The sequence below is a fragment of the Kwoniella mangroviensis genome, chromosome 2 (genome assembly GCF_000507465.2).
Source record: "Kwoniella mangroviensis CBS 8507 chromosome 2, whole genome shotgun sequence".
Lineage (NCBI taxonomy): Eukaryota > Fungi > Basidiomycota > Tremellomycetes > Tremellales > Cryptococcaceae > Kwoniella > Kwoniella mangrovensis.
In genome coordinates, this window is record NC_088828.1 from 1,216,174 (window position 1) to 1,243,293 (window position 27,120).

General features: G+C 44.7%; 10 protein-coding genes and 1 non-coding gene across 11 annotated transcripts; 4 read left to right on the plus strand and 7 right to left on the minus strand.

Moving 5' to 3' along the window:
• Positions 1–234: 234 nt before the first annotated feature.
• I203_107315 lies at positions 235–350 on the minus strand. The gene has a single exon (XR_002021881.2). It is a non-coding gene; the product is annotated as a 5S ribosomal RNA (ribosomal RNA).
• Positions 351–456: 106 nt separating this feature from the next.
• Positions 457–3,390, minus strand: I203_107316 (uncharacterized protein; the record flags this gene model as incomplete). The annotated part of the gene is made up of 8 exons (XM_065518166.1): positions 457–614; positions 792–798; positions 893–1,166; positions 1,239–2,001; positions 2,071–2,437; positions 2,503–2,611; positions 2,702–3,033; positions 3,121–3,390. 8 exons carry the CDS (start codon positions 3,388–3,390, stop codon positions 457–459), a joined length of 2,280 nt encoding a protein of 759 aa, XP_065372896.1.
• A 979-nt stretch (positions 3,391–4,369) lies between these two features.
• On the plus strand, positions 4,370–5,397 carry I203_107317 (uncharacterized protein; the record flags this gene model as incomplete). Its single annotated transcript, XM_019145397.1, has 3 exons — positions 4,370–4,650; positions 4,715–4,785; positions 4,883–5,397. 3 exons carry the CDS (start codon positions 4,370–4,372, stop codon positions 5,395–5,397), a joined length of 867 nt encoding a protein of 288 aa, XP_019005216.1.
• A 128-nt stretch (positions 5,398–5,525) lies between these two features.
• I203_107318 (uncharacterized protein) lies at positions 5,526–8,450 on the minus strand (the record flags this gene model as incomplete). Its single annotated transcript, XM_065518167.1, has 6 exons — positions 5,526–5,851; positions 5,922–6,234; positions 6,325–6,550; positions 6,644–8,020; positions 8,094–8,221; positions 8,286–8,450. The coding sequence occupies 6 exons, from the start codon at positions 8,448–8,450 to the stop codon at positions 5,526–5,528; spliced, it is 2,535 nt and encodes an 844-aa protein (XP_065372897.1).
• Positions 8,451–9,173: 723 nt separating this feature from the next.
• I203_107319 (DNA-binding protein, 42 kDa) lies at positions 9,174–11,085 on the minus strand (the record flags this gene model as incomplete). The annotated part of the gene is made up of 7 exons (XM_019145399.1): positions 9,174–9,370; positions 9,433–9,501; positions 9,605–9,791; positions 9,979–10,460; positions 10,673–10,746; positions 10,814–10,915; positions 10,997–11,085. 7 exons carry the CDS (start codon positions 11,083–11,085, stop codon positions 9,174–9,176), a joined length of 1,200 nt encoding a protein of 399 aa, XP_019005218.1.
• A 464-nt stretch (positions 11,086–11,549) lies between these two features.
• I203_107320 (uncharacterized protein) lies at positions 11,550–13,579 on the plus strand (the record flags this gene model as incomplete). The annotated part of the gene is made up of 6 exons (XM_019145400.1): positions 11,550–11,925; positions 12,002–12,307; positions 12,376–12,749; positions 12,820–13,255; positions 13,336–13,424; positions 13,490–13,579. 6 exons carry the CDS (start codon positions 11,550–11,552, stop codon positions 13,577–13,579), a joined length of 1,671 nt encoding a protein of 556 aa, XP_019005219.1.
• A 762-nt stretch (positions 13,580–14,341) lies between these two features.
• I203_107321 (uncharacterized protein) lies at positions 14,342–15,264 on the plus strand (the record flags this gene model as incomplete). Its single annotated transcript, XM_019145401.1, has 4 exons — positions 14,342–14,388; positions 14,467–14,656; positions 14,724–14,969; positions 15,121–15,264. 4 exons carry the CDS (start codon positions 14,342–14,344, stop codon positions 15,262–15,264), a joined length of 627 nt encoding a protein of 208 aa, XP_019005220.1.
• Positions 15,265–16,997: 1,733 nt separating this feature from the next.
• I203_107322 (uncharacterized protein) lies at positions 16,998–19,663 on the minus strand (the record flags this gene model as incomplete). Its single annotated transcript, XM_019145402.1, has 2 exons — positions 16,998–19,096; positions 19,168–19,663. 2 exons carry the CDS (start codon positions 19,661–19,663, stop codon positions 16,998–17,000), a joined length of 2,595 nt encoding a protein of 864 aa, XP_019005221.1.
• Positions 19,664–21,545: 1,882 nt separating this feature from the next.
• Positions 21,546–22,784, plus strand: I203_107323 (uncharacterized protein; the record flags this gene model as incomplete). Its single annotated transcript, XM_019145403.1, has 2 exons — positions 21,546–21,632; positions 21,711–22,784. 2 exons carry the CDS (start codon positions 21,546–21,548, stop codon positions 22,782–22,784), a joined length of 1,161 nt encoding a protein of 386 aa, XP_019005222.1.
• Positions 22,785–23,087: 303 nt separating this feature from the next.
• I203_107324 (uncharacterized protein) lies at positions 23,088–24,480 on the minus strand (the record flags this gene model as incomplete). Its single annotated transcript, XM_019145404.2, has 10 exons — positions 23,088–23,199; positions 23,298–23,330; positions 23,407–23,442; positions 23,511–23,566; positions 23,639–23,669; positions 23,746–23,755; positions 23,849–23,978; positions 24,055–24,259; positions 24,326–24,343; positions 24,416–24,480. 10 exons carry the CDS (start codon positions 24,478–24,480, stop codon positions 23,088–23,090), a joined length of 696 nt encoding a protein of 231 aa, XP_019005223.2.
• Positions 24,481–24,939: 459 nt separating this feature from the next.
• I203_107325 (allantoinase) lies at positions 24,940–26,652 on the minus strand (the record flags this gene model as incomplete). Its single annotated transcript, XM_019145405.1, has 5 exons — positions 24,940–25,089; positions 25,161–25,835; positions 25,905–25,958; positions 26,055–26,352; positions 26,453–26,652. 5 exons carry the CDS (start codon positions 26,650–26,652, stop codon positions 24,940–24,942), a joined length of 1,377 nt encoding a protein of 458 aa, XP_019005224.1.
• Positions 26,653–27,120: the final 468 nt, after the last annotated feature.

Sequence of the window (27,120 nt, forward strand, 5' to 3'; positions counted from 1 at the left end):
TATGGACACCATGGAAACGGAAAAAAGAAATAGAAAATGCATATTCATCTTCTTGTACTGTTCATAACACGTTGTTGACCTCTTGGACTTGGTTGCAGTGGTGCGCTCGCATCTCACACTAATGACTCGGATGATACGATCATCTACTTGTCAGGTCACAGATACAACACAGCTCGGTGATACCATTACTATACATCCATCAGACCTATCGAGTACAAAAAGGTTAAGATATATAACTACAACACTCGGGATTCCCAAATGGTCCCCCACTTTGGTACTAACCGAGCGATACCCAGCTTGAGCTTCCCAGAGCGGACGGGATGGGGCGTTTTCTAGGTTCTATGGTCGTAGATGGAATTTATCTCGTTTATCTCTATATCAAACCGAACCGGACCAAGCTATCCATCTATTTATCTACCTACATTCTATCATTATCTATCCTACGTCTATTCACAATCAAGGTTTCATAGTAAGCAAAGTGAATATCAATCTATCCGTGACTTCTTCCACCTTTTTCTCTAAACTCTTAGCCGATAATTCATGTCCTGCATTTTCGTACAATCTGCCTAAAATCACATTGTTGTCTTTCGTAGGTAGATGTTTCGATTGAATTTCTGCGAGATATTTTAATGAATGTCCAGGTACGACTCGATCGTCGTGGTCAGCCGTTGTGACGAGGATCGAAGGGTATTTACAGTCCGTTCGGATATTGTGTAAGGGGGATGTAGCCAGTAAAGTTGGGAAATCGGAAGAATCATCTGGTGAACCATATTCACCCATCCACATTCAACCCAAAGTCTAATCGAAAAATAAAAACCACAACATCAGCATCAACATATAAAAGTAAACTCATGGTCGGACGGAAGATGGCTATATGTATTGGTGAACTTACGAATTTATGATACCTGATCAAATCAGTTATTGCCACATCTGCAAAGACCGTATTGAACAGTTCCGGAAACCTGTTGGAACAAGCCGTAACCAACAGTCCACCATTCGAAGTACCGTATATAGAAGTCAACTCGGGAGTGGTCAGACCCTTGGCTTGAAGGTATCTGGCAGCATAGGAGAAATCATCCCATCCAACGGATTTTTTGATTCCTTTAGCAGCGTCATGCCATCTTTTGCCGTATTCACCTCCCCCTCGAATACCAGCGATTGCGACGCTATCATACACAAAGGATTATACCGTCAGCATTCAGTGATCACATGGAGACAGTAAAATACGATGAGCTTACATTCCTCTGAGATTTCTCATGAAAGATGCGAAGAAAGCGTCATGGTGAGGTATCATCGGTGCGCAGAACCCTCCATAGGCATGTAAGAGCGTAGGATGAGGTTTGCTCAAATCCAAATCATGAGGATGACAAATGAATAATGGGATTTTCGTTTGATCGTGAGAATCATAGAATACTTGAGTACATATCAAGTTCTCTTGATCTTCTTGATTCGTAGCAGTGTTGATACTACTGATATCAACTTCTAATTCACCTTGGACGTCATTGACAATTTTACCATTTAAGACGTAAGAGGGAGCAACCCAAGTATCAACCGAGAAGTAAAAATCGTCCCAATCGTATCGGCTTGAAATCGGTTTAATTGATCCATGTTCAGGTATGATCACTTTTGAATTTGAATCTTTGGCAATCTCAAATTCCTCTTCCGGTACGGGCACTTCGATTTTTGGATCCAGTTCGATATTCCCTTTAGTCTCCACAGCATTGGTAAAACCAAGTTTGACACCCGTCAGAGCGTTGTAGAAATTGACGGAAGCACAAGCATGTTTGAGATATATTAACATGAGTAATTTACTTCCGATAACTTGAGCGTTGTGTAGTTGATGTCCTTCCGCATCGACCGGTACGAATTCTTTCAAGGGAAGTGTTCCGTCGGCAGGTGTGCTATCCCAGTCATCCGTATCGGAGGTCATGATTCGTCCGGTGGGGTGACCGTCGGCAGTTGAGTAGAAGAAATGTTTGTCAGATGCGATAGAGCCAATGTCTATGATGCGTTGTTCAGGTTCAGTCAGCTAATGGAATGTCTATCATATGGAACAAAATCAGAGCTCACATCTGGTTTCACCTGTAAATCCTCTTGTAACCCACTTCCTCTTGTCCTTGACCAAATCAGCTATGATCTGACCATCTACTTCCCTTGGTCCACCTGGTAGCTCCACAATGAGCAATTCAGTCTCAGGGTTGGTGTTTCGGTAAATATCAAATGTGAGGAAAGTCCTCTTGGTAGGTGAAGTAGAATGATCGGAGGATACTGTGAATGCTTTACCAACGAAATGTTCGTGGAATTCCCCCGTGAATGGTAGAACGGCTACATCGGTCAATTGAGGTTGTCCAACTCGATGATAGAACATCGCATATGCTCCATCAGCCAGGGAAGGTTCATCATCGTTATAACCGATAATTCGTTTGTAGATGTATCCCTAATTCTAGACATCAATACACCAATCTCACACGCGTGGTATCATGTAGAGGTTCCTTGACTCACCTCTTCGCCTATCCACGTCACTCCGAACGTAAATTTAGATCCTCCCACATCGACATCAACCGATTGCTTGGTGGTGGTATCAAATACCCTGATAGTTTGCCAATCACTCCTAATGATCCAAACACACCGATAAGCTATCACGACAACCTGAACATTTGATTTGATGATGATTGTGGTCGAAGAGTAATGAATGACCTACCCGGAATTTTGTAATACTACAGCCCACAGTTTCCCACTTGGACTAAAACTATGAGCGTACATCGAAACATTTTCCGTATCTTGTTTATTCAAATCGAAAAATATCTCTGGCCCATCTCCGTCGTCTTGTAAAGGACTTTTACCGAAATGTTGCTTCAAATCTTTCGATCTGACCAAAATATCTCTAGGCCAATTACCTTTATTGAAATTCCAATAATAGTAACCATCAGCTTGGAGTTGAGGGGTATCCATTCGTTCATGGTTGTATATCCCTTCCACCGCTTTCTCCAATTTATGACGAAGAGGGTGATCCGTGAGTATCGGTATGGATAACTATCACCAACAAATCAAAGCAAAACAACACACAACTTTGATATCAGTCTACAGAAACACCCAAGGCTGAAGGAGAGCTCGACTCACTTTATTTTGTTCTTTAACAAATTTCGTAGTAACTTCACTATCCAATTCCTCCAACGATCTCCAAGGAACTTGCACTTTGGTACCGAATATCTCCTGAGTCACACCTCCGTCTGTCGGACCTTTTGGATACTTGATATCGAATTGTCCAGCTTTATGACCCCAATCGCCCTTAGAGACGGTAAATCCAGAAGTAGGTTGCTTGTGCAGAGCTCCATTAGGAGTAGTAGTCGTTGAGATACTGGCTCCTGGTAGGTTGGACTGAGGAGGCATGTTGTTCGCTTACTGTGTTCGTGATCTCTTTTATCAGATAAGAAAGAGACGATATACAGTACACGATCATATATATATACAAGGTCTTGTTTACAAAATTGACGCTCGGGATTGGATCGAGTTGGTTCAACTCATTTAGCTATCATGGAGCGAGCTACTGCTGTCTGTCGTTGTCCATGTGATCCTACCTGTATCCAGAGCGCCAACTTGACCAAGAAGCTGTTTGTGTAAGCATGGTGTGGTGAGACGTTGACAGATATACAGAGTCCCACTTTGAGATTGTATTATCAGATAAACAGAGAAATTACCAATGGAGGTTGTAAGGAGACTGACTGACTTACCTAAAGGCGCGCGCTAACTCGCGGAGCAAGTCAAGCTTAAGTTCCATAAACTGGCATATTCAACGATTTACTCACTGGAATCCGCGGTATTTCCGGACGTGCGATACTTGTACGTACTGTACTGTAAGTGTCCAACCTCACAAACCCCAAAGAGGCCTGGGGATTGGGGCCTACTCACACTGACGTGAGTACGCAATTCCATGTCCGAGCTGAGGCTGAACATTGTAAGCCCGGGGGGATGTGAGGATATCAACTGCATAACGACCTCTAGTAAACTCGTTCTGAACGATAAGGACTGGGCGGCATTCGTCTAAGGGATTTAGAGCGATGGGAAGAAGATATCTCTGCATCCGCCGACGTTTCGTGCAAATCCATGGCTGTAGAGTATCAGCAGACCCGCCCACAGCGGTAGCCCACATCTTATGCAGAGACACCGCAGCGCCTATATGTAGTCATTTTACGTAAATGCATTTCACTCACACCGAACGACCACTCACAAGTGCGTGATAGCAAACCGAGGCAAAGCAACTAACTGTTCATCATATCTCATAGACGCAAGCGAATTTCATTCCTGTGGTTTATATGCATCGTATGTGTTCTACTTTGAGGGTCTAACAGAGTGAGCTCAGAAATACGACATGACCTCGTCAATTTCAACTTTGACCTCGGCGGGATCGTCCAACCCTTCCCCTTCAGCAGATATCCGACTATACAAGAACCGAGCGTCTTACTCTCTTCAAGCAGCTCTGAGCATATTCCGTGAAGCACCAATAGCGCATATAGCTTTCGTTCATCCTGGAGATCCGGGTGATAAAGGGAGGGGAGAGACACTTATGAACGTTCCGCTTATCACGGTGATTGTCTTGGAAGAAGATGGTGATGATAATGATCATAATGATTATTCAGTTTATCTACATACGTGAGTCCAGTCTGTCCCTCAATTGAGTCTCAAAGAAAGCTTAGCGTTTTGCTGGATAATACAGACATAGACATTCGGGACTAGTAGAGGCTGTCTTAGATGGTAAACATGGAATAACAGCTACGACCACCAAGAGTGAGTTATTTGTCGACCGGACTCACTTACTGAATATTCTCGTCGAATTAAAGCCCAAGGTGCCAACAGCTGATCATACACGCTTAATGCTTGATAGTCGATGGTATGATCTTTTCCCCTACAGCTCACGACCACACCTTAAATTATCGTTCTGCAACCCTACACCTGTCTTCAGGTCGACTCTTAGATGACGAAGTAGGTAGTAAAGAGCACGAGGAGAAGCGCAAAGTTCTGGGGATAGTGACGAATACAGTAACGGGCTACGACAGGATATCGTCGGTTGGTGTACCGGACGATGCAGCTGTGAAGAGGACGACGGTGATCAAGTTCAAAATTGAGAAAATCAGTTGTAAGCAGCGGTACGGAGGGTTCAACGGCGCGCAGGAACCTCAGGAGGAAGCACCGAAAGGAAAGGAGTCGGATAGTTTCACTGGTGTTGTACCCTGTTGGACTCAATGGGGGGAACCGATAGGTTATGGAAGGGATGTGAAAGAGATCAAAGATCTGAAAGAGAACAAATCAAGAGGTGGGCGAGAGTTTGCTGAGAAAGTTGCTTGGGCCGATGACGAGATTCGAATCGAAGGTCTAGGTAAAAAGAGACAACAGCGATAGTAGTAGGAATGCTGTATCGTACATATTGTATCTGACATGTAATACATACAACACATAACACATAACACATAACACTGGACTCGTACTGTACAACTTTCACGAACAATACACAGTCTACAATCTACAATCTAAATCAACAAGATACCAGATTTCCAGCCCAACTCATACATTGTCTCTCGCCAATCTACCCTTTCTATCCCTGCTGAACGTTTCTTCCAAACTTGCTCCATCAATTCCAATGCCGATCCAGTATTTCCAAAAGCTTTGGCCTCGTGACCCAACGCGGCGAAGCAGTTTCTGAAAAAAGCTTGTTGTTCTTCAGTCTCACAGTGACACCCTGCAATAGTTATCGGTAGAACTACCGCACGGTGAATCTGGACATTGGACTGTTGTTGGATATCCAGTCGGTTGAGGGCTTCGATAGTTTCCACCACTGCCGATGCTATCTCAGGGACTAGATCGCGAATAACATGACAGGGTTAGCTAAAGATGGGGATGATTTGAACTGGAATGGAATGACTTACCCCTTGGATAAGGTCCATTGACAGTGACAGCCAACAGGACCTTGACCGACCCATAAAACACGTCACTCATGACTCTTCTCAATTCTCCTTCCATTGCCTTCGTTTGTCCATCATTTCCACTCAATGAAGTCGGCGATGTTGACGAAAACGAGAACGAGTTGATATCCAGATGTGATTCCCTCCACGATCTCTCATCCAACAATTTTTCAATCTTTGATGATCTTTCCAACAACTCCTTGTAAGATAGACATCCGACAAATTCAGCTTTTTCTTTCCATTCTGATAGAGCTACTGTCTCGCACATTGCCAGGAGCTAACAAAACATTCTCTTCGTCAGTTGTCGTCCAACTATAAGTACATCATGATTGTGTTGATGATGATATATATAATGGCAGAGACTTACAGTCGTACTATCACATCCCATCATTTTATCCATCAACACAAGAGGTTTACCATTATTCCCAAATTGGTCATAAGGCATGTGACTCAATAATTTTCTGTACATAGGCAACAAGGTGGAAGCTTTATTGTATGTCACGGATGATATGATGTCAATCCAAATCATTGATTCTAACAAGATAGGGTATTTTGACCATGGACTAGAACCAGGTATATTCGTATTCTTCGAGCTGTAGTTACATTCACACATACAATCAGCGCCATCGCCATCAGGAGTAAATACCAAAAGGAACAAAATCTTTGTGAAAGAAAACTTTACTTACCTATTACCGGTGAGACCTAACTCAGGGGAAGAGTACAGCGCAGCACTCAAGCATCTCCTTGAGATCGATATCAACTCTTTCAATTTCTTGGACGTACCACCACAAAAGACATTATACGATATCGCAAAACAAACTGAAAGTATGATTTCTTCCGCTACTAGGTCTTTCGAAGAGATGAATCGAAGTCTCTCTAATGTTTTCCTATGAGATGTTATAGCTACTTTCACATCATCATCATCTTCGGTACTAGTCTCCTGTTGTTGTTCATGATATCTATCCATTATACTATAATGACCTTCATCATCTTCGTCTAGTGAAGTGAATTGATTTCTAACCTGAGATGACCCCTTTCCTTCTCCTTGTTCTTCGTCTTCTTCTACACTTGCAGTTTCCTCCTCAATCTTGGCTAGTCTCTTCTTACTTCTCTGAGCTACCATATGCAATGCTGCCAAGGACGATACGCTCGTGAGAACCTCGTTACACCTCAGAGCGAGTGATCCAACAAAATCACCCATCGTAATGGTTATCCCTACAATCCTATACTGCAATGGTAATACCACATTGAGATAATGATGGAGGTAAGTGAGATTCGGGAACGGAGAAGCAGTCGGAGATGGGGATGGGGTCGGTGTAGCCGAAGGTATATTGAAAAATGGTGTGAGTGACATAGCTTGGTCTATACTGTTTTGTGGGACTTGAGCTGGAGCTTGAGGGATATTGCTATTGGTATTTGGATCTAGGACGAATCCAGGTGGAACAGGTGGACCAAATAGGAATCCTAGTAGGGCTTCCATACTCATATCGTTCAATGATGGTACACCGCCAGGTATCAGACTGTTCATGTTCATACTGTTCATATCCCCAGGTATGATTGGTACACTTGTCGTTACTGGTGGGAATATCGACGGATCAGCGAGGTACCCTGATACAGGATAGGAAGGGTTCGGGATTGACATTGGCTGTAAGAAATTGGTAGTCGATTGGATGGTATTGGCATCTTCTGGGATAGGGTTATGACTGATAGTAAGAGGTAGGTTCCAGGGAAGTATATCATGGTTGGATATTGAATTGGTTGAAATGGTATTTGCATCTTTGGGGGATGGTCCCATATCCCAGAAATGAGGAATGGCTTGTTCCTCTCGAGATTGAGATTGAGATTGAGATTGAGATTGATCTGGCAGTGCAGCTTGTGAATCTGTATCCACATCTGCATCCATCCTGGTTTGTCCGTCTTGATCTTCGTCTGCATCCCCGTCATCGCCGAGATCCACTGGTATCGACGTTGGATCAGGATTGGAATTGGAATTATCGACTGTATGTTGTTCTAGGTGTGATATTTTATTTTTCTGCGATCTCCTAGATAGCACAATTTTTTTTCTACCATCCTCAATCCATATCAACAGTCAGTGTATACGATTCCGACTCTTTCGATTCCTTTATAAACACTTACATAGTTTGTTTCGTCTTCTTCGCATTATCGTTCTCCTTCAACCACTTTGGTCTCTTCACACCATACCCCATGCATTCTATACCGAGTCTCGAGCAAGTCGCACAAATGGGTTTGGCTTCGTCGCATCGCTGTTGACCACCGACAAAATCAATATGACTTGGTCCTTTAATTGACGAAAAAGGCATGACTTACCTTTTTCCTCAATCTACACGTTATACAACCCGTTTTGCCCCTCTTTGTCGAAGCCCCGTTACCTTCTTTGTTGGATACGACTTGCGGCGGACCCGTCATTGTCGGAGCTGAATTGGGTATGAACAGATTAGCTAGGTCGAAGGCTTGTGATGAGTGTTCGGACATCATGTGCTCAGTCTCGTTGTCGACCATCACTACGTGTGCCCTACCGCTTCCGTACGATAGCAAGTATGAAGCCAAGAAAGAAGGAAATGATATTCGAATGGTATTGACAATAGACCTATCAATGGATGGGATTGGGCTGATGAAGGAGGAATGGAACGGATATGAAATGAATCAAGTATAGACAAGGTATAGATGGAAATAACTTTTTCGTCTTACATGTTCAGGTTGAGTCAGCCTTGAAAGGGGTATCTGATAAAGACATGCTATGCTATAGAACTTTTACTGCATTGGTAAATAAAGCTAGCTCAGTCTTGTTATGCATGTGGTGCATCGCTGTGGAGACATGGGACAGCAGAGGAAAAGGAATGTCCGAAAACATCAGAAAACTACCCTTAATCAAGGTTTGTGGGTCTCAGGGTACAAGGTCAGCTCAGGTGACTCTTTTTCTGGGTGCTGCTTGGCAAATCGAATTCAGATTTGCAACCGAATGGTGCAATCCCTTCGCATTGTTGAAGAGAGACAGAAGAGAATCCCACGAGAACACTCAAACTCATGTGATATAATTTAGCAATGCATTGATTGTTTTGATTCGATGTGCCATCTGTTCATTTGTGTATGTTACTACTTCCTCTCTCTTCTGTCTCCTTATACCCCTCTCACAATACGAGAAAGAAGGGCCCAAAGGCTCAATCTCTCCATGTCAAGAACATCTATCGCTTCGTTCTAGGCTTTGGTCTCTTCCTTGGCTTCTCCATTACCACTACCCTTGCTCTTGTTCTTCTTCTTGGGTGCTCGAAGAGGTTGAGTGATCAAGGAGGCTAATGACTCATCGGTGATCTTCTTCTCGGTCGAAAGCTTGTCAGCAGAGTACCAGACGGGTTGAGGTGAGAGCAGCAATGGACCGGCAGGGAGAAGGGCGACTGCGAAGCAGCAAAAGAATCAGTATATCACCGATGATCTATCAGAGAATCAAGCGACTTACTGGTGAAGAAGAATTCGGCGACGAGAGTACCAGCGGCAGTCTGGACGATGTCGTATGGTTTCAGGAGACCTATGAGGATACGATCACGTTCAGCTCGAATCGATTGATAGCACTGGAAGCGCAATCGCTGAGATCTTGCATATATGATATGCGGTTAAGATTTCGAACTCACCATGAGCAACAGCTTCTTGGACACCCATTCGTGCACGCTTCTCGTCATCGAGAGCTCTCAAGGTGAATGGGAAAGCACCAGCTTTCTTTTGGATCTCTGAGAAGACAGCTCGTGAAGTCTTCATCTTGAGCTGGTAGTTGATATCGGCCTTCTTGTAGATCGAGGTCCTGGATGGGTCTGCTTTGGCCTGGTACACGTAAGAAACGGGAATTCTGTCAGCTGAAATCATCTAAAAACGAAAATCGAGATTGGTAGATAGATCAAGGTGGACCAGAAAAGCCCGATGTGGACATGTAAAACTGAAGCAGATTCGCTCGCCAGGTCTTCTTCTTCGTATCATGGGGCAGGAGTAATTGCTGAAATCTCGTACTCACCTTACCATTCGATCCAGTGACTACCAAAATATCCACACCGTAAACTTCACCTTCCTCGAATGTGATGGTCTCATGATCCCTCTTGAGGTCTGGTGAGGGGTTGAGGAGGATCCTTTTTTTCCCGTCCGTTACGTTTTTCTCATGTTGACAAGATAACATTCCCTCGACACCTGCACATTCATAATCCTTTGCTACTTTCTCTACCACCTCGGTGACGTCCCAGTTCTTGTTTCCAACTTTGATCGTTCGCATGGCAGCCTGAGCGGCATCGTAAGCTGCTTTCACGACATCTGCCGAAAGACCCTCAGCCTTTGATGAGAGGACGACTGTCTCGGCGTGAGTGACGGCATACCCATCTAATTGAATACCGAGCATGACTTTTACGACGTCTCCGTCCTTGAGGACAACCTCGGGATCGGAAGGTAAGGGTGATACGTGAGATACGACATTGTTGACTGAGATGGAGGTTGGGAAAGCGGATCCTGAAAGCCAAAACAAAGGAGTCAATATGTTTGCGATCAATAGACTGACCACCAGCTGCTCCCACTCGTTCACCAGCATCCAAGTCCCTATAGATGGCAGTACCATGATATGCAATCTTCGATTGAATTCATCAATCATTCATCCCTCCTTCTGCGGCTTTATAATCTGACCATATAGAAAGTATGTTACAACGATCGATATCGGAACTCACCTTTACCAACTTTGACACCATTCTTAGCCTTGTTCCAAAGAGGGGCGACAGTATCGTTGACAAGCTTGTCACCTCTGTGTTCAAGACATATAATCAAAAATAATCACACGACCAGGATTAGTACTGCATTGAGCTACTCACTCGACACAGAGGTCCAGAACTTTCTTTCCGGCAGTGATGGAGGGTATGAACTTCTTCAGCACTTCTCCCAAAGCTTGACCAGCGGTGGTGTACTTGGTGAGACTGGATATCAATGTCACATATGGTCAGCCCTGCTACCTCTCCTGATGGAATTTGAAGGAATGTGATCCGGGTGAGACTCACGTATCATTGTTCAAACCCTTCTCCTCGAGCTTCTTCTCCTCTTCCACTGGTACGGTCTTTTTCAGATCGACTTGAGCTTCAGATGCCATCTTGTGTAGTTGAGTTGGTCTGTGATAAAAATATGATATAGGTTCAACAAAGGAATTGGACTGTATTCTGTTGTCAAAAAGGCCAACTTGATCACAAATCTCATACCGCCCTCCATACCTCGGTACGTCATGAATTTATACAGTGTCCCACCCCATCCAGACAGCCAAAATTCTTGACATGCTGAAAATACCGATAACTCCGCCACGCGAAGACAGCGTGGCACGGCTGAGTCTGCAGTCGGTGAATTCCACCGATGTACTTTCGGTTTTGACCGATGGGGGAGATAGGGGATTGTTGATTTTGGCGATTTATCATTGAGCACACGATTACACGCAATGGGACTGAGCTGCATGTAGATACCTCCTATATATAGACCTCCTTATCATCGGGTACATTCGAATGTCCTCTTGAAGCAATGATCAACCTTAGCAAAAGACTATAGCACGAGGGCCCGAATTTGACTATGTCAACGCCCAAGTCATATACCGAGCCTTCCACCCCTTCCTCCTCTTCGTCAACTATCAAACCGGACCCAATGTCCAGTCCGCCGAATGAAAATACCGCTTTACTTCCCCCTGATCCTCACTCATCGGAGACAAGGAAGAGATGGAATCATTTCCCGCCTGTTCGAAGGGTATTCTTCACTTCCCTTTTGCTATCTATGACGTTCGCTTTCACTCAAACTTCCCTCATCTACGCGTTTAGGGTGATGACTTGCGACGAGTATTACAAGACTCACGAGTGGGACGGCAGCCATGGAGATCGATGTAATATACCCCAGGTCGAGGGTAAAAGTGCAAGGGAAATTGCTATTATGAGCACTACCACTACTACTTCCAGTAAGTTATACCTTATTTCCCTCATCTTCAATGGGTGAATGTATTCTGAGCTGACAGTTCATGATCTCACATAAAGCCATAGCAAATCTCTTCATTTCAGGATGGTTCATCAAGCATTTCGGTGTCAAAGCAGCAATGTTCCAGCAAACATTCTGGGCGGCCCTTAGAAACCTCTGTCAGATGTACGCATTGAAGACTGGCGGTAAAGCTGGTATATTGATCATACAGTCTACTCAATTGTTCAACGTATTGGGCTCGGCTGGCGGGTATCAAATCGCTAGTAACGTCTTTGTATCGCTTTTGGTACCTTCGGAGGAAAGGACAAAGATGTTTGGGGTGTTGACCGGTGTGATCATGTTGGGCAGTAGTTTGGGTTATACTCGTGAGTTGTTTATTCAACGCGTCGAATGTTCGTTTTCACACAACATTGTTGATTCGTGTGTCCATTAGTTGGTGGTCTTGCATACAATACATACGGTCTACTAGCACCATTCCGATGTGCTTTCGGGTTGTTATGCTTTTGCACCATATTCGGTTCACTGTTCTTACCATACCTATCTCCCGAGAATCATTCCAAGGAACCGTCTTCCTCCACTGAAATAACGAAAGAGAAGAAGAAACAATCATTCTTAGCCCCATTGAAGATATTTATACCCAAGAAGATTGAGACCTCAGACGGGAGGATCAAGAGAGATTATAATCTACTATTACTGGGTGCAGGAGCATTTGTCAGTGTCTTAGCCACAGGATACGTCCATGTGGCGTTGCAACTGGTAGGAACGGACGCTTTCGGATTTACACCCGGTGAGAGCGGCATGATGCTGGTGAGTTGGGTTTCATCATCGTGACACGTAAGACGATCGATGTACTGACAACACATAACCCGACGTTCAGTCAGGTAATCTCCTCGTCAAGGCATTCTTCCTTTCCATCTGTTTCCCACGAATCATCACTTGGGGTCGGAAGCTTCTCTCGCATCGTACCGACATACCTTCTGGTCCAGCAACGGATGAACACCCTGAAACTCCCCTAGAAGCGGAAGAACCAGATGACATGGGTGCTCCAAGGGAAGATCAAGCTCGTCAACCTACAGATGTTCGACATGGTTCAACATTTGATCTATATTTCTTGAGATGGTCAATCTTCATTGACGGTTTACTCACTGGCCTCACCACGTTTTCGACAAAGGGTTGGCATCTTTACCTCGCTGCTGGTGTATTGCCTTTTGCAAGCGCAACTGGATCAGCATGTAAAGGTGTAACATTGGACTTTGTTGAGGCCGATCAACGTTCGGATGCTTTAGGAGCTATAGCATTAATAGAGAAGATCGGTATGTTCGAATCACCCTTGTCTAAACAAAGTATACAAACTAACTCCAAAGTGATTCAATCTACCATTATCCTGCTGCAGCTCAAGTATCCACGATCTCGTTGTTCGGTACTATTTTCGCAGTGTTCAGTGAACAAGGCAGACCGACTTTGGTATTCTTAGCTAACGGGGTGAGTCGGACGTTGTCCAGTCCACCGAGCGGAACTCCTTCTGATCCTACTATGTTCGCGGTCAGGCAATCGCCATGTTAGCATTCATTTTGCTGCTTTTCGTGAGAATGCCAAAACCAAAAGATAGTACTGGAAGAATCGTACTACCTGCTTAATCAGGTTCAGTAATCGGACTCGGGGAAGTTGTATTATTGCGAGAAATATGGAAATTCGTCAAATAGAGTCATTCAGGTTGACAAACTCGTTCTATATTATCTAATGATAGATGTTGGAATGAACTTTGGACTCCAGTCTTCCCATGCATATGCTTGTAAGTGGTGCCAGAGACTGGGACGTCCTACAGTGTGCGCCTCAAGCTTCTCAAAGGTTTAATCGGTCGGCAACACGCGGCGGGCAAGCTCGACGTATGCGAGGAGTATGGGCATTATCAACGGGCCCCCTTTGACCAGCCAAATCACCCCTCCTCACGGCTAACAATCCCGCACTAGCAGCAGGGAATAACGTGTTTTGGTTGTATAGGAATTTAATTTTTGATGAGTGATTCTGTAGGTGAGCGCTGTATATGTCACCATGTCCAGCAATTCACCGTATGCGCTGGTCAGTTGTTGCCATGAGCATATACTCGTAGTATTTACAAGGTGCCATTGCATCCGGAGCCTTGACCGCCTTTTCGGGACCCTTTCGGGGCCCGGGGTGATAAGCTTGAAATTGTTCATTCCGCATTTTCATCGTGAGGGCCAATGTATGTGATTGATGCGTCAGCTCAAGTCAAGATGACCGTCGGAGATACAGATATCAAAGGTTGCATGGGGTCGACTCGAATGCAGCATTGAAAGTGGCATGCAACCAACGAATAAAACGAGATTCAATTTTCACAGCCAGGAAAGGGGAAAACAAATAAACAGCGAGTACAAAGTATGCCAGACGATCAAAAGTCTGTCTTGATCACAGGGGCGAATCTGGGGTGAGTTCTTCTCGTTTTGTCCTTGGGGCAGGATCATGATTTGGATCGATCAAGATGCCACTGACCTCCCTTGTCCAGTGTCGGTCTAGCCTTGTCACGACTGTTCGTCAAGAGGGGCTACAAAGTGGTAGCGGCGGTTAGGGATCTGTCCAGAGCTCCTCCCATTGAGGGTTTGGCAGCAGTAGTCAAAATAGACTCGAATGAAGAGTTAGACTCGGCCAAGGCTATTGCGGAGCTGAAAGCAAAAGGAATTGATGATTTAGATATCGTGAGTCATATCATCGATGATACTGTAGAACGAAGAGTAAGAGACTAACATGCGATATACATTGTAGGTGATAGCCAACGCTGGTATAGCCTCACCTCTCGCTTACATGCGAGACACCAACATGAGCGCTTACGATGAATATTTCCGAGTCAACACAAAGGCACCATTGTCTTTGTTCATAGCCACTTATCCCCTGCTAAAGAAACAGGGAAGCAAATTTATAGCTATTTCATCGGCAGCGGCTCAAAATAGTATGGTACATTTCAAGACTAATGGAACCTACGGGGCTTCAAAGGCTGCTATCAATTACATTGTAAGTTCAGTAACCCAATATGTAGACTTCCCTGCCCTCAGGGCGACTATCCCCTGGAAAGATCAGAGGAGCGGGTCGCATTCGGTATTGTCTTCAGCTTTCGTGTTGTGGCTAATAATCCCGATGTTCATTCTCACTTCGCATGATGTAGACTAGACAAATCCACTTTGAAGAACCTCATTTGACGGCATTCACTTTGGCACCTGGATTTCTGGATACAGACATGGGTATCGCGGGCGCCAAAGAATTAGGTCTCGGATGTCCGCCTGAAAAAAGTATCAATCACAGCTCGTAAGTGGTTGATTTTTTTCCCCATCTATCCTTCCTCTTTCTGAGTCGCGGACACAAAACCATTGATCAACACTAATTCCGTACTTGGCATAGCTCAAATGGTAGACCTCATTGAGAAATCTGATAGAGAATCTCGTGGTGGATACATGTGGAATTAGTGAGTAGTTTCTTTCCATACGATCTCGCTGTATCCAAGTCTTCTTTTAAACCCAGATCATCATGGATGAACTCCTGAACATGCCTGTATGTTTTGATCGTAGCGATGGTAAGAAGTGGGACTGGTGATGACTCCAACTTCCTAATCAAGGGAACCAAAAGATAGATTATGCATCTTGTGTCGACTCCTGTTCCGACTTCTCTATGGAGATGTGACTTTGAAGCTGGAGATCTTAAGTTATAGGAAACGAATACTCGCGATCCGGTTCTCTGCCAATCTGAACATGAGAGGCGATGCTCTATCCTCACTGAATTTTCGCTCTCCCCGATGTTAATACATACTTCCTGCTCATCCCAGTAGCAGATTGGCTAAGGCATCGAAATGCCCGTCGAGGCAAAACATCGATGCCACTTAGTTAAGAGGTGGATACATGTGGAACTAGTGAGTATTCTTTCTTCTCATCTCGGTACTACCTGGGATATAAAATCAATGTAAGAGCTAAACATGTTGAAAAGACGGTCTGACCGTATACACTTTCTGCAGCGACGGTGAGAAATGGGATTGATAATGGGTCTTCAAGGAGGATAGAGCAGAGTGGTTGTATCGATCTCTGATCAGAGCCGGGGGGAGATGGTACAACTGTTATAGGCGATTATCTATAATTCATAGTGGTCGAACACTCATGCACATGTGTTTGTTTTTTTCTGGTCAATTCGATGAACGTGTCCATATGCACTAACCTGCCGATCCACCTTAAGCGACTATATTTGGTGATACTTAGCTGCCATACGTCTTCCCACGAAGGACGCTCAATTGACGCTGTCTTCCGCTCTTTGGCACAATTCGAAAATCAAAGGGTATTGCGATGTGGATGATACCATCAACTGGACTGGTAGGTTTAGTGTCCAGAGAGTAGGACTATCACCTTTACTATGTTGAAACACGAGGGACATTATTGAAAGGAACACCTTCTCAGAACAAATTAGATGTGAATTTAGGAATTCTGTCGATCGAGCAATCAACCTCCGGAGGTGACTTGGATGATATTCAATCTCAATTCGCTGTCAATCTCCACTTGACTTGTTCGGCAGGTCATACCACCACACAACAAGGGGTTATAAATGTCTCTTCCCCTACTCAGCATGAGATCATGTCTTCCAGTAATACCTTGAGGAGAGAGCTCATGAACAATCAATTCGTATGTGATGATTGCGGTGACTATAGGTTTATGACTATTCATCACAATTAAGCGAGATCGTGGCTCCTGCTATAGAATCCGTTGGAGTAATCAGGTACGTGCAGTTATCAAACATTGAAGCTGATAGAACTCGTGATGGAATGAAATCAGATGCATATACAATTATTATCTTATCACTATGAACCGAAGTAAAAGAGGAATGAGTGAATAAGTAGATGGATTAATGTTGAAAGTCTATACTATTTTATTGTGTATACACTGCATTCGTGTGCTTGAAGTGAACTGATGAAGGGGAATGTACAGTAACTCGTAGGGAAAAGGAAGAAAAGACCAATGATCAGAACGGGTGATTCCTGATTTACTCCATTGTATCCACGAGAATTTATGACATGACGAAGCCCGAACCACCTCTCAGGATTCTAGCAGTGGATCTCCAGAAGAGAGATTCCGCTCCGTCCATATCGCCTTCCTGCTTGGCCAACCAGTATCTCATCCTTGCCACATCTCCCGCTGTAGCTCCTTCTTTATCTTTCATCCTTCTAATGACCGTCTCCACGGCGTCCTTGGCAGAAGTCTTGGTATTGACATCGATAGATTCAGTGGTGACTGCACGGTGCCACCATGCTCTGACTAAAAGCATCACAGCTCGTTTACCAGCTTCGTCTGCTCTCCAAGAATTCGTTCGTCGATCGGCCAATTGGGCCGCTTGGGTACCTTCAATCAGGAATGACCAACCTACTTCCCTGGCTGCCCATGTAGAGTATACTTCGGCGGTGACCAACAATGACGTTCTCTTCTCAGCGGCAACTTGAAGTCGAGGTGCGAGAGAAGCCATGAATAACGAACAGTACGCGATGGCAGTGAGAGTTTCGTTCTTGGCTTTGGCCAATTGAGCGTTGGGTAGATCAGATCCGTTCAATACTGATAAAGCCAACTTGTACTGCTTGACGGCACCTTCAAGTAATTGCCAAGCTGATCTAGCAAGTTCGGAAGAAGGAACTAAACCTTGAGCTTCATCTTCGGAGCCCAGGGAGATCACCGAGGCTTTCCTATTCCAAGCTGAAATACCATCTGGACCGACCAAGGGACCACCACCGCCGATAGAGGAGATTCTTCTAGATCGAACTTCAGGTGATGGGGGAGGTAACACGGATGGTCCACTTCCGAAACCTAGCGAAGATCTTCTTCGGGTTCTTCCACCAGTCGCACCGCCAGATTCAGCTGGGCTAGGTAACCAACTTCCTCTTCTACCTGTTTGAGGAATCGAGATGGATGGTCGAGAAAGTCGACCTCTGGCTGAATGGAAATTCGATACTTCAGCATCTTCAGATACGGCACCTAGTATTGAACCTTTTCTTGAACCTTGTCCTCTCGATCCAGTTGACGACGTAGATTCCCTCCTACCAACACTCTTGGGATCAGAGTCCTTTCGAGGTGTACCTCCAGTCTGTTCCTCTTCATCTTCCTCTTGGATAGTTGGAGCATCCAAAGAGCCATTACGTGTACTCATCCTTCGAGGAGTGCCGATCGGAGTGTTCTTAGAGGTACTTCGTCTTCTAGGTCCACGCTTTCTCCATACCAATCTCAACAAGTTGGCATACAATGTTTTGGCATCACCAAGCTGTCTGATCGCCTCCCAAGCCAAGGTAGCAGCAGCAGAGGCTTTACTACCTTTCAGTTTGGCGGCTCGTTCTCTGCATTCTGTGGCCAACATCGACATGTCTTGAATCAACGCTCTGAAGTCGTCTTCGTCTAAATCGACACCGAGATGGAAAGTATGTCTGAGTCGTTCGAGGGAGGAGGCTCCCGACGCAAGTTGAACACGGGTGATGAGGTTGGCAGAGGAAGTGGAGGATTTGATTCGAGCCGCTGCAGCGACAGTAGCCATGTTTGAAGCTTGGTCCAAAGCCTGTTCGGCCAGTTCGATATGGAGGTCTACGAGATTGAGGTCGATGGCGAGGGAAGAGACGAAGACTGCTGCAGAAGAGAGAGACAAGAACATTTCGGCCATAGCTGGGCTTTGCTGAGCAGCTTCATTAGGTCCCAGATCTCTCATTCTATCCATCTTATCTCCCGCAACATCTTCGAGGAATTGTAATGATTCTCTAGCCAATTGACCTATCTCACTCTCCCATATATGTTTCTCATCTTCTACATTATCGTCCAATTCGTGCAAGGTCGATGCGAGTAATCCACAAGCTTGACCCAAAGTCTCCCTAGCCGTCAATGAGAGTGGAGCAAGCTTGACCAACTCCCTCAATGTGCTCACAGCATCTCTTAAAGATTGAGTAGCGACTCTGGGAGGCTGATAGTTGGTTGCCAAGTTGAGTAAGACCTTGGATCTACCTAGCATCGCTTTCTTATCTTGTGGTCGAAGTTCAATAGCCAACTGGAATAATTCACTAGCACGGTTCAAGTGGTGATACGCCTTTTCAGTACCGACTTTGTAGGTGGATGATTTGGTATCATGACCAAGAGCACCTAAAGGGGTTACAAACAAAGTCTCAGCTAAGCTTTGAACTAGTACGTATCCGATCATATTGCATACTCACCTTCCATACAAGCCTCGTAGGTGTGATAACCCTTTGCACCTCTGGTAGTGACACTAGACGAAGGGGTAGGCTTGGGGGAGAGTTCCTCGTCCAACGGATCCATTGCTGTGAAACTGGGTTTGTTACGGATGATGGGAGGAGGGGGCGCAGTGAAGTTGTCCGCACGTCTGGGGGAAGTAGGAGGTGTAGGAAGCAAGGTGTGGTTTCCCGGTGATACAGATGCGGGAAGGCCCATAAATGGTTTAGGAGGGAAAGCGATGTTGATTGAAGTTGATAGGTCATTTCCTATGGTCGACGCTCGAGGTGTGGGACCAGGAGTGTGATTGGGCGAGTTACTGCCTGTTGAATGGGAAGGTGAAGAGAGAGAGTAGTCCTCAGCGAAGAGCGAAGAGCCCTTGGAGGTTGAGTTGGACATGGAAGCTGACATTGGCGAGGCCGAGAAGAATGCGGAAGGTCCACCTTCACCGGGAGAAAGAGGAGCTTGTACGACAGACATCATGAAGATATGAGAGAGGAGGTAAGGATGAGTTGAATGACGAGTGTAACGAGACTGTCAAGGATGCAGGTTACGGAGAGAAAATTGGAGCTATTGAGTTTGTGGGAGCTTCTAGCTAGACCCCTTGTTGAATGGCAAGACTCCCACCGCTGGTAGGACTTGTTCTTATCGCCAATCAAGTGTGCAGTTTGAATGGACCGATGGGAATTGAGGAGATAAGGGATGTAAGAAGGATCGATTGAGATGGTGAAAGATGATGATGAGGTGTTAATGTGTTGAATGGACATACGTGGTAGGCTTTCGTGAGAATAAAGCCATAGACGGTTTTGGTTTCTGTGATCCGTCAAAGAATGAGTGAGTGAGAAAGTGAGGAGATGATCACCGTGATCATGTAATTGGGGATCGAAAAAAGGTGGTGGTGCGAGTATGGTGGCTTGGCTTTAAATATGATCAAAAGGGTTTCGCCTCTACATGATCTAAAAGTGAGACAAAACCGGTCATATCGTTAACTTTTTCACACTTTCCGCGGCATAACCACTCAGGGTTTTTGAACTTGATTCCTACATTCTTTCTCAGATCATTTACCTTTTCAAGCAAGTGCAAGAGATCCGAAAGCGACAGAGTGAGCAGAGATGGCAGATCGTTGAAGATAGATAAGCTAAGGTGAGTTTCAAATCCAGGGTTCAAAACATCCTCATCGCCATGCAGCCTCGATACAGAACCGGACAGAAGCAAAGTGATCTACATTAACTCAGGGAAACGAAATTAGTAAGGTACCGGGTTTGTGACTATCCTTTCCTTTTCTCTCATCAGTGGGGCATTAGGATGGGAGACTAACCAGGTTGTACGAGTAACCATCAATTTCATACGAGTACGGGATTAACAAGAGCATATACGGTTTAAACTCGGTTCGGTACCGGGAAGTTAATACATCCCAGCACAGTAGCTATAAAGCAGCAAATTGCTTCCAACAAATTCATCGACAGGAGTGCCATGATCAGGTCGACGTCTGTTCCGGGAATGCTCTGTTCTGTGTTTCCGCCCTGATCTGTCACCTAAAAAGTGAGTTCCGATCGCCATGAGATGAGATGATTGATGGGTATCATCCGTTGACTATCACATGCATCGTACCATTGCACAATCACCGGAATAAGTGCTTTTGTCTTTGGAAAATCTCACGGGTTTTAAGTTTTGCGTTTTCGAGGATGGTCGGAATGATTGGAAGAGGTGGCCGGATTAGGAAAGTGGTGAATCACAAGCCACCAACTTGCGAGATAATACTGTGGTTAATCAATCGAAATGTGATGATCGGAGACTCAAAACTGCCATCTGCACCAGTGCATGATGCCGTGACCTGCGGTTACGAGTGCCCTTCGGATTGAGTAACTGATTAGGCGTTGTGCATGTGCCTCTGTATGAGTGTATACAACGTGCTTGGCAAGCATAGATGTGAGAAGCAATAACGCATCTTCCCGGACGGCGACCCCCGCCGAGTGTGTGGGTCTGTGCGTGCGTACCACTGTGTGCCCCGCGTGTCAATCACGTGCTGAACACGATCTTACTGGTGGAGGTGGTCCTAGCTGTGTGCATCTGTTTGCCACTCTACCAGCGATCAGAAATGGCAATAGCAGCACATGATCTGACCTGATCTTGTGACCGCACATCTGACAACCCAACCTAAATCACTGGATCATTGTGCTATCATCAATCTCCGTTGTCTGGAAAAGATAAACAGACACACTATCAAAAATCGAGAGCAACGACTGCAGGTTCACATATCATTCAACAAATCTCACCACACGATCGAGTTCTGAACCCGGGTCTCGATCATTGAGTGAACAGTCTCACATTTCGCCACTAAATAAGCAGATCTCACTGAAAGATGCCCCTCTCACCCGTTTCGGTCGTTGTCGGAACTACGATCGCAACTGCTATCGTGGTGATAGGTACAGGATATGCATTCAAGAAGGTGAGTGCGAGTTCATGAGATATTCATATTTGGCTTTCTCATCAAGTAAGCATTACAGCTAATCTTTCTTTCTCCTAGTTTGTATACGATCCCCATCTATCACATCATATTGAAGCTCTGATATCTCAGCATCAGCATCAACAGGAACAGCGACAGGCGATTCCAATCTCAGTCCCAGTCGATGCGGAAGAAGCGAAATTGGGTTCTACTCGTATGAGGGGTTTGTCAACCTCAACTTCTTATGCAGATCACCATACTTCGCTTAGGAGGAGGAACATCACTAACCATCGGGAAGTACATGGAGATGGAGATGAATCGACATACGAACTAAAAGAGAGGACCTACTCTCAACCCGAACAAAAAGGAGATATATACGGGGGAGCATCAAGATTCGAATTGGATGAAAGCCAATCAAGTCTTCTAGGCGAGTCTTCCAACCCAAAAACGCGAGCAGGAAAATTGATAGATCTGGCAGATGATGGTTTTGTCGAACATGAACATGGGGGATCTGATTCACCTCAGGAAAGAGAGATCAGAGAAGTCATCTTTAGTCTTACGCCTACACCATTACGATCTAATTCTCGGACCTCGACACCACTCCAAAGATCAGGTCATGTCACACCTGAATCTGTCAACCCTTTCCTATCTCCTGAAGATGCACATGTTTTACTAGATCGACCGAAGGATGATGATCATCTAGATCCAAGAACATCATCAACTTCATTTTCATTCTTATCTCTCTCACAAGCATCTTCTCCTGACCCTCTACCTCATCCCAATCTCATCAACCATCAGCAGCAGCATCCGTCAAACCGAGATGCGCATGTAGAAGAAGTTGAGGAAGATTATGGTACACCGACAATAGGAGATGACGAAGACGAGCAAGAAGTGTTATCGCTTTCGGATATCATCAGCGTCAGTAATACAGAATACGAAGATGCCGAATCGTATACACCGGTATCCCGTTCCCTCAGTCGAAATTCTAATCCAGCTCAGGCGGACCCATCATATGGGATTGTGAATGAGATGGGATTGAGCTATATTCCTCTATCTGTACCTTCCACAAGGGGTCCAATGAGCGTGATCAGCGTGGATGATTCGGCGTCAGTGGGTGAAAGCGATTGGGATATCTTATCCGAGACCGGTAGATAAATGTATGAATCTGTCAATAATCCAACTCAACACCTCTTTTTACGTTGTATAATTTATCATCTCTTCATTCCTTTTATCCATTCGTTCATCAGATGAAATCGTGAACCGTTTGATACGTATCCTTTTCACTTTCTTCTTTTCCCTTCAAAACATACATGTTGTTGATATGCTATAGATCTATGTATCGTTATATCCATGTCGTCAATCTATCAAGAGGATCGATCATTCATCCATTGCTGGACCAAGAGAAAGGTTTTACCGTCTCATAATGTGGTACAATCGAGATTCTGTATATCATACTGATTATTGCTCTCCTTCCCCAACGTATTCCAGTATATACATGAAATAGGCAAAACCCTCTGGAGGACCTATCTCGCGATGAGATAATTTGAATCCAGGTCGATTTTCCATGTACCTAGATCATATCTCAGTCCAGGCTAGGCTTGAGAGGGCGAAAGGGGCACAGACGCATGGAAGAATGGAATGAATATTCGAATAGGATAAAACACTCACCGTTTCCTAAAATGAGGTTGACCAAAGGTAAAACTACAGAAAGTGCAGCATGTCAGTTCCAGCTCCGAATCTTGTTTTCAGCATTTTCCTCTTCTGAGAGTCTACTTACTAGACGAATTTGCTTCCTGGCTGCCTCCGTAGGACTCTGTCGTCGGAAAACCCACATTCAGTAAATGGATAGAACGGACTACAGGGAACAAAGGGTCAAATCACCTTATAGCCTCTGTCACTTCTTGTGTACAAGTTCGTATATCCTTTTCGTCCGGGTTCTAACAAAGATAGAAGGGTAAGCCAACGCCTCAACCAGAAGTAGGTTTGATGGTCTAAAATTTTGGACATACCCATGGATCACCTTTTGTAGTTAACATAGCGCTAATCATACCCAGATTCGTCTAAGCTATCATTCACGCTTTCAAGTATTCCGATGTATGTCGAGTGTCTAACTCACTCCATCGTTCCTATTCATCCATTCAACTGTCAGTAAATTATAACATACGATATCTCCTATGGAGATACGGAATGGAGATAGAGAGTGCACCAAGGATACATACCTTTATCAACTACCATATCGAACGATTCATCATCAAATCCCAATCCTAGTATATCCATCTCTAACCATTCCATTTTTGGTCTTGCAATTGAATGTCGCTCTTTCATCTGATCAATTACGATCTTGGAATACTATCAGTAATCATCGATTCATTAGCTCTTTCTTTGGCATAGTCGACCGGGAGCAAGGCAGATGACTCAAACTTACATCGATATTAACGATATCTTCCCATCCATTATCATACAATACCTCACCCAAAGCTGAATTACCACATCCCAAAGTCAATATGCGCGTATCTTTTCCTTTTCCTTTTCCTTTCACATCGCTGGTGGAGATAGAGGTAAGTTCGTCAAAGAGCGGTAAGAGGTAAGTTGGAGAAAGAAACCAATCGAATGTACGTCCATCTGCTTCACTACTTGTCATATGTCAGATCAGTATAAGCGAGGGAAGGAGGAAGAAGAAGAAGAAGAAGACTGACTTCGCATATCGTTGTTCCCTATAATGGTTTGAAAGATATCAGTCAAATGTTATAAAGTCATTCATCACATAAAGATCAAAAGTGACATACCAGTACTCGTGAGTTCCGTAACCCTCGTTAGTAGGTGGTAAATTAGCTTCTACACTGGATGACATCTTGTTCTATTCACGTATGCATCCGAAGCACAGACAAACATCTCAATAGTTCAGGTCATCGATGAACGACGAACAGTATTTCAGTATTTCAGTCATCGTCCATCTTTGCTCGTAGTTGTCCGGAAATTTAGTGATTATGTAATAATGCCCGTTTTCGATCAGATAGTATAGTAACTTCGGCCTGAACATGATTCACTGTATGCATGTGAGAGGGGAACACACCTTCTCGAGCGTGCTGGCAGTGGGTTAAGTTCATCATAGAATTGAAGGGAATGAGACATGTTCAAGCGAACGAACTGGGAAAATCAACATGTGCGGAGTGAGACGACGTTCGCTCCATTCAGCATGAACCAGGAAAACCTCATCATCACCATGATAGATGCAGATGCAAATGCATGGTAGGGTACGCCAACAACAACTAACTCTGCCCGAAGCTCTTATACAGATATTCGCTCTCTCTCATAATAAGTTGCCTTGAGAGTATGCTACTCCATCTACACCCTTTGAATGATCCCAAACTAATTGACCACCAAGATACGTCTTTTCCACTAAACCTCTGAGGTTCTTACCCACATATGGCGACACTTTATTTTTGAATAAGAGGGATTGCTGAATGACAAAGTATGAATATCAGCCCATTGGAAGTCTGCTTACAACAGCAATATCGTTCTCGCACTCACGGTAGTGACCTCCCATTTTTCCTTTGGATCAAACAATACCCAATCCGCCTTGTTCCCAACTTTCAATCCACCCTTATCATCCAATCCCACCTGTTTAGCTTGTACGGCGCTCATCCAATCTACCACCCTGCCCAGATCCACTTTTTCATCTTGTTGAAATTCGGTCCAGAGTAAACTCAACCCTAAGCCCAATCCCGATATACCACCCCATGATTCTAGGAAATCACCTTTTTTCAATTCGGGTACACAGGGCGAATGGTCCGATACCACATAATCTATTTCACCATCTATCAGAGCCTGTCTGAGTTCTAGTCTGTTAGAGGAATCTCGAATAGGCGGACAGCACTTGAATTGAGTTGCATTATCTGGTATTTCCTCGGCGGTCAAACACAAATAATGAAAACATGTTTCGACCGTTAGGTTTTTCACTCCTTCTGAGCGAGCTTGACGAATTGAGGAGAGAGCAGAAGCGGCTGATAGATGGACGATGTGGAATCGTAAAGAAGGGTAGAGTCTGGCTAGCTTCAGGATGAGGGACAAGGCGTCTACTTCCCATGATTCAGGGCGGGATGCGAGAAAAGTGGAATATTCTTTGGGATCAGGTGACGGTGGGGAGACATGACTATGGGCAGTGGAGTCAAGCTCGGCATGGAAGAGGATCAACGCGTTTGTGTCCTGATTTTATGATCGTTCAGAGTCAGACCATTCAAAGGAGCAAGATGGGGAATGAGATGTGAGACCCACCTTCAGAGCCTCACATGCTTTCAACAAATCCTTTTCATCTACACAAGGGAATTCCTGGCGAGATCCGTCAGCTCCGATTTTTCTCATGAATCCAGAATAAATTTCTTGTAAAGCCTCTCTGAGATATTTTAAGCGTGCAGAATTACTTACATCGACACCCGACTCGATCAAGAAACATTTAAATCCTTTAACCCCTTGATCCAGCATCCCAACAAGCTCATCCGCGTTGCCAGGTATGATCCCACCCCAGAATCCTATATCGCAATTTACGCCCACTCTTTCCGCTTCTGCTCTTTTTACTTTGAGTCCCTCGAGTGTGGTGGTAGGTGGGATTGAGTTGAGAGGCATGTCGATGACCGTAGTTACCCCTCCTGAGATCGCTGCTAATGTACCGGTTTGGAAACCTTCCCATTCGGTTCGACCGGGTTGATTCAGATGCACATGAGTGCTAAGGAAGTATTAAAGTGATATCAGTATAGTGCAGCTGCCGTACGAAATTACCAAGAGAGATGGTTGCGATTTAGGTTGAAAGTTGAGCTTGAACTCACTCGACTAATCCAGGTAAGACCACCTTGCCTTCTTCAATCTCAATCACCATCACATCTTTATCTTCTTCGGTGGGTTGGACCAGTCCCTCTTTGATGGATGTGATCACCCCTGAGTCGAGGTCAATCTCTATAGTTGTTGGTTGAGGTTGGCTCTTGCCAGGTAAGATGGCGAGAGGAGCGAGTAGTATCTGTTTTGCCATTATGAGGATTTTACAATATCAATCGAAGAGTGGAAGAAAAAGGTGAAAGTTTGTCTATAAGACGGGAATGACCAATTTTGAGCTATATGTGTACAAAGCAGTCCAAAATTCACAAGAACACTGTTTTATTGTTGTCGTACAAAACACGACTCAGCCATGCCTGTTGTCGAACGATTAGATGAATAACGAATCACATTGAATTGACTTATACAGACGAGATAAGAGATAAACGATGACCCTTACCGGTTTGATCGGAACACTCAGTACACGAAGATACCTTTCAGGCACAACCAAAGGACCAGCTATCAGCTACCAGCTACCACGAGGATGCACAAACACACAACCAAGATGCTCGATTCCCCCGTTCGTGGGCATAACTTATATGGGCCTACGCCTAGATAGACCGGTCAGATCAAATGCCGATGCAGATGCATGACTTGCATGTGATGCGGATCATAGTATCGGTTG